General features: G+C 52.0%; 5 protein-coding genes across 5 annotated transcripts; 3 read left to right on the top strand and 2 right to left on the bottom strand.

Moving 5' to 3' along the window:
- Positions 1-618: 618 nt before the first annotated feature.
- STEHIDRAFT_64307 (uncharacterized protein) lies at positions 619-1,903 on the bottom strand (the record flags this gene model as incomplete). The annotated part of the gene is given in 7 exon segments (XM_007307773.1): positions 619-727; positions 812-1,166; positions 1,229-1,374; positions 1,394-1,449; positions 1,508-1,548; positions 1,612-1,636; positions 1,715-1,903. 7 exon segments carry the CDS (start codon positions 1,901-1,903, stop codon positions 619-621), a joined length of 921 nt encoding a protein of 306 aa, XP_007307835.1.
- A 2,229-nt stretch (positions 1,904-4,132) lies between these two features.
- STEHIDRAFT_141544 (uncharacterized protein) lies at positions 4,133-7,402 on the top strand. The gene is made up of 13 exons (XM_007308113.1): positions 4,133-4,327; positions 4,385-4,473; positions 4,530-4,626; positions 4,683-4,952; positions 5,002-5,127; positions 5,178-5,478; positions 5,537-5,766; positions 5,827-5,934; positions 6,004-6,132; positions 6,220-6,326; positions 6,382-6,640; positions 6,708-6,879; positions 6,941-7,402. The coding sequence occupies exons 1-13, from the start codon at positions 4,241-4,243 to the stop codon at positions 7,288-7,290; spliced, it is 2,325 nt and encodes a 774-aa protein (XP_007308175.1). The 5' UTR covers positions 4,133-4,240; the 3' UTR covers positions 7,291-7,402.
- Positions 7,403-7,434: 32 nt separating this feature from the next.
- Positions 7,435-8,236, bottom strand: STEHIDRAFT_141543 (GAF domain-like protein). The gene is made up of 3 exons (XM_007308112.1): positions 8,102-8,236; positions 7,952-8,045; positions 7,435-7,866 (listed from the first exon to the last, which is right to left on the bottom strand). Exons 1-3 carry the CDS (start codon positions 8,210-8,212, stop codon positions 7,463-7,465), a joined length of 609 nt encoding a protein of 202 aa, XP_007308174.1. The 5' UTR covers positions 8,213-8,236; the 3' UTR covers positions 7,435-7,462.
- A 337-nt stretch (positions 8,237-8,573) lies between these two features.
- On the top strand, positions 8,574-9,451 carry STEHIDRAFT_63833 (het-c2 protein; the record flags this gene model as incomplete). The annotated part of the gene is made up of 5 exons (XM_007307727.1): positions 8,574-8,600; positions 8,653-8,737; positions 8,791-8,849; positions 8,916-9,170; positions 9,263-9,451. The coding sequence occupies 5 exons, from the start codon at positions 8,574-8,576 to the stop codon at positions 9,449-9,451; spliced, it is 615 nt and encodes a 204-aa protein (XP_007307789.1).
- A 2,588-nt stretch (positions 9,452-12,039) lies between these two features.
- On the top strand, positions 12,040-13,362 carry STEHIDRAFT_84413 (uncharacterized protein). Its single transcript, XM_007308111.1, has 4 exons — positions 12,040-12,305; positions 12,376-12,446; positions 12,505-12,638; positions 12,696-13,362. Exons 1-4 carry the CDS (start codon positions 12,057-12,059, stop codon positions 13,145-13,147), a joined length of 906 nt encoding a protein of 301 aa, XP_007308173.1. The 5' UTR covers positions 12,040-12,056; the 3' UTR covers positions 13,148-13,362.
- The last annotated feature ends 1,122 nt before the right edge of the window (positions 13,363-14,484 follow it).

The raw sequence follows: 14,484 nt of genomic DNA, 5'->3' as shown, positions 1-14,484 counted from the left end.
CTCTGACTAAGGTTCGTATGGAGCCCGAACTATATTTTCCTCGCTTCCTCGACGCTCCTCAAACAGCACCATCCCGCCCGCCAAACACGAGGTCAACGTTGAGGGTCCCGACGGCATTAATATTGTAATTCATGCACCTGTGACCGGAATCAGATTTGTATCCGTCTCCCGTTCACATCCCCCCCGGACTACGTCATTGGGCGCTCGCTTCCAGTGCATTCGTTTCTCGGCTCCCTTTCGCGTCCTCAGATGGCACCGCCGGCGTTGAAGACAGGTAGCAGGCTACAAATGATGGTACATCTAGCAAGCACGAGACTTTTAAGGTTGCAAACATGTACAGCCCAGTCGGTAAAGTTCGATTAGAACTGCATCGTCTTTTATCAGTCGCTCCCAAAGATACAACAATGTTCACAGCGGCGATGTCTTCCAAACCCACGCAACACTTCGTACAACAAGGGGATATAATCGGCCACCGTACGTGCGAAACACTGACAAAAGGGGCGGGAATGGGGAATATTCATGCAGCACGTACGTATGCATATAAAAATAAAGGGACAAAAGCAATAACTGACGACGGTCACGCGTCTCAGTCATTGGGCCACAGCGATGCCGGCATTATCAAGGAGAAAGCGAGAAAGCCCTTAGAGCGCGGTCATCAACTGGGTGACGTTTTGGGATGTGTGAGTTTTCCAGGAAGGCGAGAGGTGCGAGGTCGACCTCAGCCATGCTCGCATTGCTCGCTGGAGGGACGCACTGCAGCCAGCCGAGGTCCGCCTCCGCATACGGTGATTCGTAGGATAGTGGCTGAGACGGTTGCGGCGCAACTATTTCGAGAGGGTCTAGATGTAGGCCTGAATTATGGTCGACGGCGTTGCTACGATATCGCGAATCGTTGTGTGAAGATGGTGAGCCGGTCGACGGTCGTATGGGGATTGGAGAACGTCGGTGTGTGAAGGCGTATGGTGAGGAGGAGGGGGAGCCGCGTTTTGGCGATGGCGTGTGTCTTCCTGAATCAACGGTGTGGAGCATGTGGTCGATGGTGCGAGGACGGCCTTTTGCTGAGCGCGCGCTTCGGAAGCTTCCTGGTGGAACTTCGAGGTGGGCGAGGTGGGTGAAGTCTCTCACGGAGTACAGCGTATTGGCGGTCTCTTGTGTGAAGTAGCCGACTACAGTCCATCCAGACCAAGGTCCAGCAGACGTTAAGAGATCGATGGGGGGAAGGACTCACTCATGTGCCATTTCCTGCGCCTCTCACCCGCGTCGATAAAAACAGAATAAGTCTGCTTTATGAGCTTCTCTCGTCTCCCGTAGTACGCTCCTGGCGGCAGTTGGAGGTTGAACCTGGAAACGTATAAATGACGATGCACTGTGGAGCTCGATAATCAAGACCTACGGCCCAATGAGGTTCAAATCCATGTCAGAATTGTCTTTCTCGTGATAGAACAGAAACTCCTGCAAGACATAAAGCACCTCGGTCAGGAAGAACCAGATGCAAGAAATCGAGAACATTGCTTGCATCGCGCACTCGGCTCGGACCCCATCGTATACCTGTTCAAGAGCTGGTCAGTCAGTTACGTGAGTGTGGGGTAACGAGGAGCGTGAATGGGATACCATCTGTCCAACGTTCAATCCCAAGCTGCAGTCGCGGGTGTGCCGGTCCAGAAGTGGGGATTAGACAATGGAGGGTAGAAGAAAAGCACCAAAAAGAACGTACCCCGGTAGCTTCCGCATCAGGTCCTCGTTCCTCCCAACAATAGACATCCCCAGCCTTCAAATTCCTACGCTCCTCGCTGTCCAACCTCCGATTGACCATGGGCAAAATCCCCAGACTGACGGCGTAGAAAATCACGTGTGCGTCAGCGACAGTCTTGATCCTCACTTCGGTGCACGTAGGTCGCTGCATAGGAAGAGAAGAGAGTCAAGGGCGGTGATGCAGAACCAGGCGACACTGGGAAGAACGGGTTTATATAGTTCGCTCGAGCCGTCGTGGACGTCAGAGATAAGCAGGGAAGGGCGCCTCTTGCGGGATCATCTCTGATGATGGACTGCTAACTGCCGTTCTGGGTACATTTTCGGTAGCCCCGAGGAACAATGTGCTTTGACAGCCACCTCGAAGCAGACACGAATCCGTACTGTAAATAAGCGAGAAGCGGTCGCAAAGAGTAATGGGTCCGAGAATTAAACCTTATACGTCTAATAACTAAATCGGGCCAGACGGGCGGTGGCGAGAAAACGTAAATTTAGCGACGGGCCTTGCGACGGCATCCGCACGAGGCCCGTTTTGGTTTCTTTCGAGTGAAGGAGAATACACGGTTCAACTTGCACCACACATTCGGTTTGCCTTAACTCAGACCGGCTATGGGAATAGAAAAAAGGAGATCGAGCCCCGCGACCCATAGTAAGAAGCTATTGAAGTATGTGCACGAGGCGACGGTGACCTTATAAAACGTTCTGAGAAGCTCTCGATTACTTTTTTTCGGTCAGCAGTTCAGATGCTCTCTGGACTGGACGGAGACCATAAGCGGCTTTAGAACCGGCGAGTTGCATGTGCTTCTATCCTAGGTTCATCATCTACGTCCTCACAAGCATCGCATGAAGCTCGCCGCTCATCAGCCGGGAAGAACAGGGGCCTATAGTTTTTGGCTAACATCGCTGGAGAAGGCAGAGAATCTGGAGCAAAAGGATGTCGGCACTAACGGCATGCTGTGATAGGATAAAGATCTACAGGCCCGGAGGAACGACATACTAATTTTGAGTATTAGGGGGTGTCAAGCGTGCACCTTTTGGTGTCGATATTGGAAGCTATGACGGGCGTAAAGAGGCCGTGCGCAGAAGTGATGTTAAACGAAGTCTCCGCAGTACGATCTATACACTAAAGATGGTAAATGCACCGCGTACGAAGCTATGGGGTTTCATTGAAGAAGAGAAGATGATTTGGCATCCATGTCCTTGAGGCGGTGAGACACCTTGCTGCGTCACATTGCGGACGGACTCCAGAAGAATGATATCGCCTAAATGCTTGAGAAAGGGTCGTATCTCACGAGATTGGATGCATGAGACGGGGACCCATAGGCTGCAGGGGATCGGTGTAGACAATTAGAAAAACCGTGACCGAGAGCGAAGTTGAGGGATGCCCGAGAGTGTGCGCGACGGTAGAACCTCTGCCGACTTCAAGTGAGACTACGCCGCGGATTGGTAGGTCAGAAAGGAACTAATATACAGAGGAGCATACATTATCTCATAGGTATCATGAGAATAGAAGTGCGCCACGGAGAACGCGAGTCGGTTACAATGTCTGCGGGTATGGCAAGTTCGGCACCGCACGAAGTCTCGTAAGGGCTGCGAGAGGGTAGTCTTGATAGATTGACGAAATTGTCACGAGCACTGTCTTTTGCCTTCTGTTCTTGAAGATGGAACGCCGCGGATGATCAAGGAGGGCAGGAACGGTCCAGACTAACTTGTCATAGGGATGAGTAGGGGCAACGGATTGGGGTGTGGACTGGAGTGTTCACTGAGCAATCGTATCACATCAGTATAATTGCGTGGAACGAGACGAAGCATTCATTATAAAAAGACCTACACCAATGCTTACAGTTCAGCAGGAAGAAAACGGCACACCGTGGAGCCTGAGTGTGAGGTTATATACCGTAAATACCAGCTTCCAATGTCACTATTCTGATGGGATGACGAGCGCGTGTGTATACGGTGCAAGCGTTTCAATTGTCCCAGACCGCACAGAGAACGTTACGAGACACATCTCAGATTGCATGGAAATGCTTTCATCTGGATCTCTGTGTGAGTGGTGAAGAGCCTCGAGTCCGTAAGTCGTCGCACTATATCTCCCGAGAACGCTGTCGCAAGATTGAGATCGATGAGCTGATGAGCACGCGTTTCGCATGTGTGCCTTTGAGTGTTGTGTGTACGGTATGGTTTGCAGCAAGTGTCATGGAAGTCAGAAAGGAGCGAGTGATAATAGGCGATACGTTGTCCTTGCGTTGTCCAATTTGTAATCTATTGTTGTCCTCTTGGCGGCCAGAGCCTCGGTTCCATCACGTTGACCACGTGTCTCAGCCGTCCAAGTCATGTTCACAGATTTTGAATTCTTGCCATCAAGTGCATTCGCTGGCCTATGCTCTGTGGCCGTATTCATCTTGTCTTTGCTCGCACCTCGAACCTTTGTCTTTCTAGAACACTTACATACCACCCTATTCGAGTGCCTAGACAGCTCTTGTCGAGAACAATGGCTTCTCAGCCTTCCTGGAACCCTCCCACTAGTGGAGCGGAGATTCCCGTACTGACCGTTTACAACTCGTTGACAAAGACAAAGGTGCTTGTTCACGTTCACGACATGGCGATCCAATCTCAGTAAGGCTCTTTTCGATAGAATGAGTTTGTTCCCAGCGAAGGTAACCGCGTCAAGTGGTACAACTGTGGCCCTACCGTCTATGATGCGTCACACATGGGCCACGCGAGGTGAGCTAGGTGCTGGGCCCATCACGATCATGTAGTTGATCCTGACTTTTTGATAGGAACTATGTCACCCAGGATATTCTGCGTAGGATCATGACCGATTACTTCGGTTACGATGTTCACTTCGTCATGAATATCACCGACATCGATGACAAGGTGATTCCGTACTGAACCCGATCTGAGCGCTTTTTGCTCACTGGATAAACATCTAGATTATTCTTAGAGCACGGCAGAACTTCTTGGTCCAGCGCTTTCGAACGGAGACTCAAACAGTTTCACCAGAGCTGCTTGCGACGATTTTATCATCGTGGCAATCCTATGTCCGCTCAAAAGTCTCCAAAGGACTCACCCCGGCAGATATTCCGGGGGAGGGACAAGAATGGGACTCTTGGGCATCGTTGGCCTCCAAAATGCAAGACGCCACATGGAAGGCCGATTGCCTGAAAAGAGACGAAAAATTTGACATGCATTTCACTGCTGCCGTAAGTGTTCAACTCTATAAGATATACATGAACTCATTTAGGACCATAGACGCGTGCGCGCTCCGCTCTCGAAGTCGCAAGGGGCATGCTAGACAACGGCTTTGACACCCCGGATATTGCCCATCAGCTAATTGATGAGGCCGCAGATGTCCTTGCGCTCTCCCTGGACAGTCAGGTTAGTGTGGCTATATTTGTATTCTGCCACTGATCCTAAAGGCCAAACAGTACGGCGCAACGGTCACGGACCCCTCCATATCGCGATCCCTCGCGGCCTTCTGGGAACAAAAATTCTTCGACGACATGGCTCGACTGCGGGTTAGACAACCCGACACTCTGACTCGCGTAACCGAGTATGTCCCAGAAATTGTGACATATGTTGAGCAGATAGTCAGAAATGGTTATGGCTATGCCGTCGATGGGAGCGTGTACTTTGACACACACAAATTCGATCAAGGCAAGAAACACTTTTACGCAAAGCTGGAGCCGTGGAGTAAGGGAAATCGAGAACTTCTGGAAGAGGGCGAAGGTATGTCCATCCACTCGTGGTCATGGGCGTCATATTTACATGACGTCTGCCCTCGTAGGCTCATTGTCGTCGACCGGAGGCCGTCGATCAGCAGCCGACTTCGCACTGTGGAAAGCGTCAAAGCCAGGAGAGCCGTCTTGGGACTCGCCGTGGGGCAAAGGACGACCAGGTTGGCACATCGAATGTTCTGTGATGGCTTCCGCCATCTTTGGCGACAAGATGGACATCCACTCTGGTGGCATCGACCTTGCGTTCCCTCACCACGATAACGAAATGGCCCAATCGGAGGTACGCCACACTCACGCCACCGCCGACGCCGAGGATTGACCAGTTTTTGTTCATGTCTAGGCCTACCACGAATGCGAAGCCTGGGTGAACTATTTCCTCCACACCGGGCATCTGCATATCGAAGGTTTGAAGATGAGCAAGTCTCTCAAGAACTTTATCACCATTGACGTGAGCACAACTTCGTTTCTTCAACACGAGTGGCACCGCTAATGAAATGCCCGGGCTTCAATACATCAGGAGATCTTGCAACGTTACACGGCGCGACAGTTGCGACTCTCCTTCCTGACCCAGCTTTGGAATGCGAAGATAGATTTCTCAGAGTCTCTCATGACAGGGGAAGTCCGTAATATTGAGCTAACATTGAATGTGAGTGTCCCGTGTCCTCATCTGACAGGACATCAGCCCACGGAGGAAACCATTTGGCCTTTTCAAACCACTGACGGCATCCCACAGAACTTCTTCACGACCGTAAAGGCCCTCATCAGTCAAGCGCACGCGGATGGACCTGCTCTAGACGGCAAACATCGATTTAATGACGCCGAACAAGATCTGACTCAAGCGTGCGTAGCTCCTTTAGTATTATCCTGATCGACACCGTTAATCTTTTCGATTCAGTCTCCACAAGGCTCAAGACGCTTTCAGATCCGCGTTGAGTGATTCGTACAGCACGCCTGCTGCTCTGGATGTTCTTCGGGACCTTGTCTCCCGAACGAACGTCTACATCAGCACTCGCGGGAAGGACATGAACATCGGCGTAATCGAGCGGATAGCACGGTGGATAGGAAGCATGCTTCGTATGTTCGGCTTGGGCGAGGGAGAGACATCTGAAATTGGGTGGGGCCAGGAAGTACAGGAAGGGCAGGAAGGTGTGAATGTGAGACGCCGCCACTTTCATCTTTGGAACTCGGGGGCTGTAGGGTGAACTAACTATACCGTCACAGCGAGAGGAAGTCCTCATGCCGTACTTGCGAACCTTGTCCGCATTCCGCGACGGGGTCCGTCAGTTGGCCATCGCAAAGGGAGACGGAGGTGCAAAAGACATCCTAGCGTTATGCGACAAGCTTCGCGACGCTGACTTGATTCCGCTTGGTGTGGCCCTCGACGACCAAGAAGGTGAGTCTGACGAAGCGAACTGCCACCAGACCACAACGTCATGCTGACTTCTTCGTTGTAGATGGGAAGGCCCTTGTCAAGCTCGTATCTCCGGCAGAGCTCATCAAGGCTCGAGATGAGAAGCGTGCTCTGCTCGAGGCAAAGGCAGCAAAGAAGGCTGCCGACCAAGAGGCGGAGCGCCAGAAACGTATACAGAAGTTGGAGAAAGGCCGTGTTCCTCCGAGTGAGATGTTCAAGCCCCCTAATGTCCCTGAAGGAACGTACGGGAGCTGGAATGACGCTGGGGTACCACTTACGGATGGGGAGGGTAAGGAGCTTAGCAAGAGCAGAGGGAAGACGTTACAGAAGGATTGGAAGAAGCAACAGCAGGCACATGAGGACTATTTGGCATGGAAGGCTAAGGAGCAATGACCGCGACAGAGTTGCTACATGTAAATTTTACTGAACCGTCCCGATGCCACCGGGGCACTTCGCCACAGACCTTTCGTCCAGTCCTTCTCCCAGAGATCAGTTTTGAGCGCCTTCCAGGCAAAGTTAGTCACGTCGTGGAGGACAGGAATAAAGGGATTGTATATTGGTAGTATCACCAGTCACAGGAGCGCACAACTAGTTCCACGATTTTCTCCAACCCTGCCTTGTCCTCTTCAGTGAACCCATTCTTCGCCAAGCAGTCTAGATCCAAAACACCAAGCGCCACCTCCTTGTCGTCCATCTTCAACAAGAGGGAGCACACAATTTCGCTGTTCGTATCGCCGTCGCATGCTATATGGCCCGGGTAGGCATGAACGTCGGGAACCAGCTTGGTCGACTGAGAAGTATAGGCGTCTGCGCAGACGCCACGAGCCTTTCCTGGAGCGACGTTGATGAACTGACATGCGGGTTTCCCGCAGAATGGTCCAAGAAGGAGTCGGTCTGGAGAGATTCGCCCGGGATTCGGACGTATGGAGTGGATCGAAGGGGGAAACAACGACGAGTGCAAATAAAATCCTGGCGTGATAGGAGAGTCAGTCGTGGTGGTAGAGAAGGGGGGAAGGAACGTGTGAAGAGAGCAATGAATGGCTGTTCCTCTCACCACACCAGTTTACGGCTGAAGGACCGTCGCCAAATTCAGGAAAGGCAAGCAAGGCGTTGTAGATCAAAGATGAGGCGTTGGCGAGGTTCGTCACCTGGGCGCGCGTGTCATGAATAATGCGTGTCATAAGATCTGTTGACACAGGCCTACCCATGCCCTTTGGCCCTCAAGAAGAGAAGCTAGTTGATCGTACACATATATCCAGAATTCAGTCCTTGTTCGGATATATGAAGGTAGAGACGCGGAATCGGCGTGAGGCATCGTCACCGTGGTGCTTAGGGTCGGAAATTGAGGCTCTGTGGAGAATTTCTAGCAGTCCGTTCACCACTGAACCAAAAAAAACCCCACTCACGAGAACTTCGAAGGAAACTTGTCTTGGTGAGCGTACAAGCTTCTGGTGGACGAGTGTGGAGGGCTACGTTCTACAGCAATTCTACAGTAACTCTTGAGCCCGATTGCGATCTAAGATGAATCGGCATAGATAAGATGAGATCGATTCTATAAAGAGAACCGACCGGAAGTGAACGACCTCGCCTCGTGTAACGACTCTCTTCAAAGCTTCATCTACCAGCACTACGACTTTGACTAACGACATTTGGACATTTATCATAGACACCTCGCTATGGCACCCTATCTCGAATCCGTCAAGGTAGCTATGTTCTAAAACCATAGTAGAGCCCCTATAGCTCATATACTTGCAGAACTTCGCTGAAGTGCCCATCACTGACGACGGTGTAGACACTGTCGCATTCTTGGAGGCCTCGGAGGGCCTTGTTGGGTTGTTTGGTGCGTCACTTCCTTAGCTTGAGCTTACTGTCCCTCTGACACTTTCAGTCTAGACTTGCTCGGTTCTACGGCCTTCTCCGTCGTCCAGACGGACCTGAAAGGCAACATCGCGGTGAGAGCAACTTATTTGTGGGTCTTCTGTCCCACCAATCAATCTCATCGCGGCCGCACTCTGTAGAAAGTCCGCGCACGTTATAATGCCACGCCTACAGTCTCGAACACGCTCGAGAAGCTTGTAGAGAACGAGAAAGGGGAGAAGAAGCGTACGGCGACCGAGGGTCTGATGTGGCTCTTGCGCGGCCTGTCCTTTACTTGCATCGCACTCCAGAATATCCAGGCGAACAAGTCGGAGGAGCTGACGACCGCGTTTGGCAAGTCTTACGACGTGACCTTGAAGAAGTTCCATAACTTTGTCGTCAAGGGTATCTTTGCGGTACGTTTTCTTCCATGTATGCCCAAACGTGCCACCCGCCCTCGCCTGGCTTCGCAGGGGTCCAGGGTCTCACATACATCTTTACGTTGCAGGTCGCGCTCAAGGCATGCCCATACCGTGCCGACTTCTTCACTAAGTTGAGGGCGGACCCCGCCGGCGGCCCGGAGGCTTCTGAGGCCAAGACCGACATCGAGCTGAACAGGTGGCTGGATGCTCTTTCTAACATCGTGAAGCGCATGGAGGCGTTCTACGAGAAGGGCGGATACGGCAAGGGCTTCTAGGATGTCCGACATTTTGACGATCATTCATTCTTCCCCGCGGACAATACCCAAAAGCACGTTCCCCAAATTCCAAACGCGTAGCATTCATATGCGTTGAATATCATTTCTGTATTCGGATCGAAAGAACTGGTGTGCAGTCCGCGGAGGGAAGCTCGACACACGGTAATAAGTCTCCGTGGCTGTGGGTACCCTCGCACAAGATCATCAACTCTCAAGCCCAATGCGGACAACTCTTATTACCAAACCGAATAACAAAGTCGGCCGTCCTCGGTTTTCTGTCTCTGCTCCGCACGATGTTGTGGCACGGCTGCTCCGAGAGGCGATGCTGACCTGTGTAAACGTGTGCTGCGCCATCTACAGATGGTCGACACTTTAATAGTTGACTCCCGCGGACAGATAGAAGATGATTCAGCCCTCGAGTCGGTAAATCTAGCGGGCGATGTTTTCGGCAACGTGGATCACAGCAGGAAGTAGAGATGATCAAAGACGCAGATATAATCAAAACACTGATTGAGGGGATGTGTTTGAGTCGGAACAAAGTATGATAAACTTAGGAATTTTAGTTCTTGACATTCCAGCATCTACTGCGGGGCTTAACAATCCGCGTAATCTGTGGCCGAGACCCATCAACGGTAGAGATAGTGGAGAGCGTAGCGATCCCAAACGTGATTGAAATGAGCTCCATGTAAGATGTTCGTGAAGGTTAACGGTGAAACGATGGATGCTGGGATAGCCGATGACCTGGGATTCGAGCTCACCGGGAATTTCTCCTCGGCGAGACGTGCTGGCATCTGTGAGATGGGCCAATGTGCTGTTGTCGTACGAGAAGGGCTATTTGTGTGGGACCATGGGAGTGTGGGTATGACTGGTTGCCTGAAGAAGACGGAACATCAGAAGTATGAGCGCATGCGGTCCCTTGGATTTCATGCCCAGATGCTATGTAAAGGTCGAGGTGAGTATGCGCAGTGTATGCGCCAACACACACATAAGATCCCTCACGAATTCGGATTCGGACAATCCATAATGAGAGGGGCAACACAGGCCTACCAAGACAATAGATTTCCGTCATCAGCCGGGTCATAGCGGTACGAGAAGAGCGCACTGATATAGAAAGCCGTCGAAAGACGGCTAGGGCTCACTTCGTTTGAGAAGGCAATCTCGGCGATGAAGAATACCTGTCGCTTATTTAGACGTGGCGCGCGGTTAACTTAAATGTTAGCTGCCGGATAATAGCTAACGTATAGCGCGTAACAGCGATCTTGGAACCCACCTTTGGATCCACGGCAAGGATGGTTCCGTAAACCTGGGAGAACGGATGCAAACAGGTTGTATGGAAGCGGTGTGAGAGTCTTGTCCAGGGGATTGTGTGTAGGGCGACCAGTCCCCGTATTCATTAAGACGGAGAGCTCTGAGAAGAGCGAATTTCCTGTGTTCACATGCATCTTGATTCTCATCATTACGCCAATAGCTTATAGACGAATAGGCCCCGGCCAGTATGGGGTGGCGCCTTGGGTTTCATGGTAGTAATACGGGAACATCCAGCACAGCGCTCCCTAGGGTAGGAGTATAGGGATACCCTTCTGTAAACCAATCAAAGCACGGCGGGATCTTCGAACACCGGCAGTACGGCTGGATGGGCTTGCATAGGTCGTAGTAGGGATCTGGGGCTAGCAGTGGGATTCTGATGGAAAAGTGAGCGATGATACGACGGGTCGATGGCGATTGACATGGAATGTGCGATCGAGAGAGTTTAATGTCGAAGACGGGAGCAGACTTTGGAGGACACAGGAAAAACACGGCCTAAGAGGACGACAGAGGAATTCGTGTCACTGCAAGGAACAGCGTCAAGCGTGGTAACTGGAACGTCGGGGTTTCGCGGACGAGAATTCAGCTTCCGCTTGCTCCGTGAAGAGCGGCATTTGGCGGTCCGCCGATGTGGCGGCCTGAGGCCCGCCGGCTGCGTTTGTTCAGGTGGACCCTGTCCTTCCTCGACTCCCAGCATCTCTTGATTCCTGATCTCTTGGAAGAGTCTGCGCCACTGGAGGGAAACGGCGGCACGGCTTTGAATCTGGTGCTGAAAGCGTGCTTACCAAACGAGGTCTAGACCGGTTCAGAAGCTCAAAGCGGAAGGGCCTAAAATAGAGAGAAGCTGAGGGCCCGTGCGTTTGCAGAGTCTATTACCTACGGGGGTGTGATGTCAGGCGCGAGTATGGGAGAAACCGAATGCGGACGATATGCGCGAGGAAAGGCAAGGGACGAGGTGAGCCGCCAAGGGGGTTGTCGTCGGGGTAAAGGCCAGGAAAGGGAAACAATAAAATGGAAAGGGTGAGATAAGGTTAACGATGGCGTGCAGTTAGAGAAACTACCTTTTGATTCCATCCCCCGAACCTTCCGCCCGGCCGGCCACCCCTTGTCCTCGTCAGACTCTGGACGCAGACAGCGCTCGGCTATCGGATCCTTCGTTTTCATTTGCCAGTCCGTGACGCCCATCACAGAACGCCTCGTCTAATCTGTCCAGACTCTTTATAACCCCAGTCTCCTCTCCCCGCCCCCCTCTTGTCTCGCCATCCTGTCACATCCCCGCTCCACCCTTCTCGCCCCTGCCATGCAGCAACCCACACACCGCCACATTCGCATTCGCAACGCTCGTGATGCAGACATCTTGTTCCACGCCGTCCTCTCTGGCATGTTGCCTATGATCACCAGGCGGCTCGACAGTGAGGAGAGGATGGCTCTCGCTCCCGGAGACGTCTACGTCTGGCAGGAGCGTACGGGCAGCATATCCGAGTCCACGGACCATGCCATCGAGCGCTTCACCGAAGGCCGCTCCTGGGCGGCCAGTCGTGCCAAAGATGCAAGTCGACTTTCTACTGACGAGAGCGCTCTTGTCCAGTGGCGCTTACCTGTCTCTTTCTCCCTTTTAGGACTTCCTGTATTACCATGAGAAGGACGACGCCCCAAAATCGATTATGGTCGAACGAACCAAAGCGATCAGGTTCGGTCTTCATTCATTACACTTCCTGCCACTTGCTCATGCAGATGTTTTCGAAAAGGTACCAAGAAGACCCGATGAGCGTGCCACCAATTATTCCACGCCGTCCTGGGGAACGCATGATCAAGCAAACGTACTCGGTGTACGTCAATAGCCCTGTGCCTGCCTTCCACTGCAGGGGGAAGCTTCATCTGAGTTAGTACTTACCTTCGAGAACGGTGTCTCGTTCTCTCTGATCTTGCTCTGCGGCAGACGCCTACTACACTCCCGAGACCCTTGATGGGTTGTATACCGTCGACGACATCCCTCTATTGCGCACTATCAAGGTTCCCGATGGGTGGTACATCTGTGCTCGAGCCAGCAGGCTTCGGGAAAACTCTTCTCGGATGAACAGGCGCAACTCCCCCGAAGAAGCCACTTTCGTTCATCATCCATATCCTTCTGCAACCATAACCGCCTACGCAGCATATTCCTCTCCATACATCGACAGTTCTGCTTCCGCTCATCATTCTCGCAACGCCTCGCCACCTGTGTACTGGGGATATCCTCAAACGCAAACCGATTTTCGCTTCCCCCCGCTTCCCCCCGCTCCTGCTCATCGCAGCGTTTCTCTCGCTCCCTTGGAACAATTGCAGAACGGCAGACACCAGAGACGTGATCCATCTGATGAGGTCCTTCTGCGATCTTTCAATTCCTCACGATGAACTCTAGATGATTTCTTTCATTTACTTTCCCCTGCATGCCTTCCGTCTCCAATGCACAGCACTGAATCCTCGTTGTATTGCTACCTTTCTTGTTACATAATTGGACTACGGACCATCGAACGTCTTTGTCTCGCACCGCCATCCATCAATATTCCTTGCTATTGCTTTCCCACTGTACAGTTTCGCTATTGTGTCTGTTTTGTTAGTCTGAAGTCAATGCTATCCCACGTATTTTTGTCGTATTTCCTCTGGCCGCTTATAGACCCCTATTCGGATTGTTCTGGGAAGGAGTTTTCATGGATTGGATGCTTGATCATATGGTTGTCTTTACAGCTTTTACCGAGCCGTATAACTCCATGTTGGGCGAGTGTGGCTCACAGTGGAAGGGAACGTAGTACGGCATCTTAATGAATGATATCATACGTTATGCTAATCCTGTCTCTTGGTCCCTCAGGCGTGGCGTAAAACGTCTCAAGCCCAAACATGTCCTAGTGCTTCCATTCAGCTGTCAAACCCGGCCGCGTCCGACATCAGATACTTTAAGTACGACGGGACGAAGAGCCGCTATACAAAGTGCACATGCCAATCGGGAGCTATGTGTTCCTTATCTTGTATAGGAAGAAAAACGGTCTCCACCTCCTCTCCTGGTGTGATGAACGATCATCCTAGTAAGGCAGCCTGAACAGCCAGTCGCCGCCGTTCACACTCCGCTTTCGTCGTATGTCGTCCGCTGACTGTTTAACCATGACACCGCCAATCGTGCGATCATCGGCTAACAATTTGCACTCAGCGACTCGGCGCAGGCCAATCCCAGTTCGACGTTTATGAACTCCGGTGAAGTTGTTGCGAGGCAATCTACCGGCTCAGTAACACCGTCGAGCACGATCTAATGAATTAACTAGGTGGTCAGGAGATGATCGCAGTGCTGTTATCTCAATGTCAAATGCTCCCATTCATTGAGGGACAGAAGACCCGCCGGGATTTCACAAAACGCCGCTGGGGGCAGACCCTCACCGCGAGGTACTTACGTGCTGACTATACTTACAATGTGCTAGCATATCATAAGGGTCACGGTGGCGGGGCCTGAGAGGCAACGCCGCCTGAAAAAAAAATGCCATAAATTTTGCACATCACGGAGCGCTATCGAGCACGCGTCAGCTAGCCACCGTGACTGCAGAGCCGGATACGAATGTCGCGCCTGCCGGTTGTGGAACAATGGGGGTCTCGAGGAATGTTGCTGTCTGTTGATTGTACTAGGTCCACGTATCGCCTTCGAAACTCCATAGCCTTAGCATAGAATGTTGGAGCGAGGGCATGAGTAGCTTCGCCGGGGCTGA

The sequence above is a fragment of the Stereum hirsutum genome (assembly GCF_000264905.1).
Source record: "Stereum hirsutum FP-91666 SS1 unplaced genomic scaffold STEHIscaffold_14, whole genome shotgun sequence".
Classification (NCBI taxonomy): domain Eukaryota; kingdom Fungi; phylum Basidiomycota; class Agaricomycetes; order Russulales; family Stereaceae; genus Stereum; species Stereum hirsutum.
This window is presented reverse-complemented; position numbering and strand designations above follow the sequence as displayed.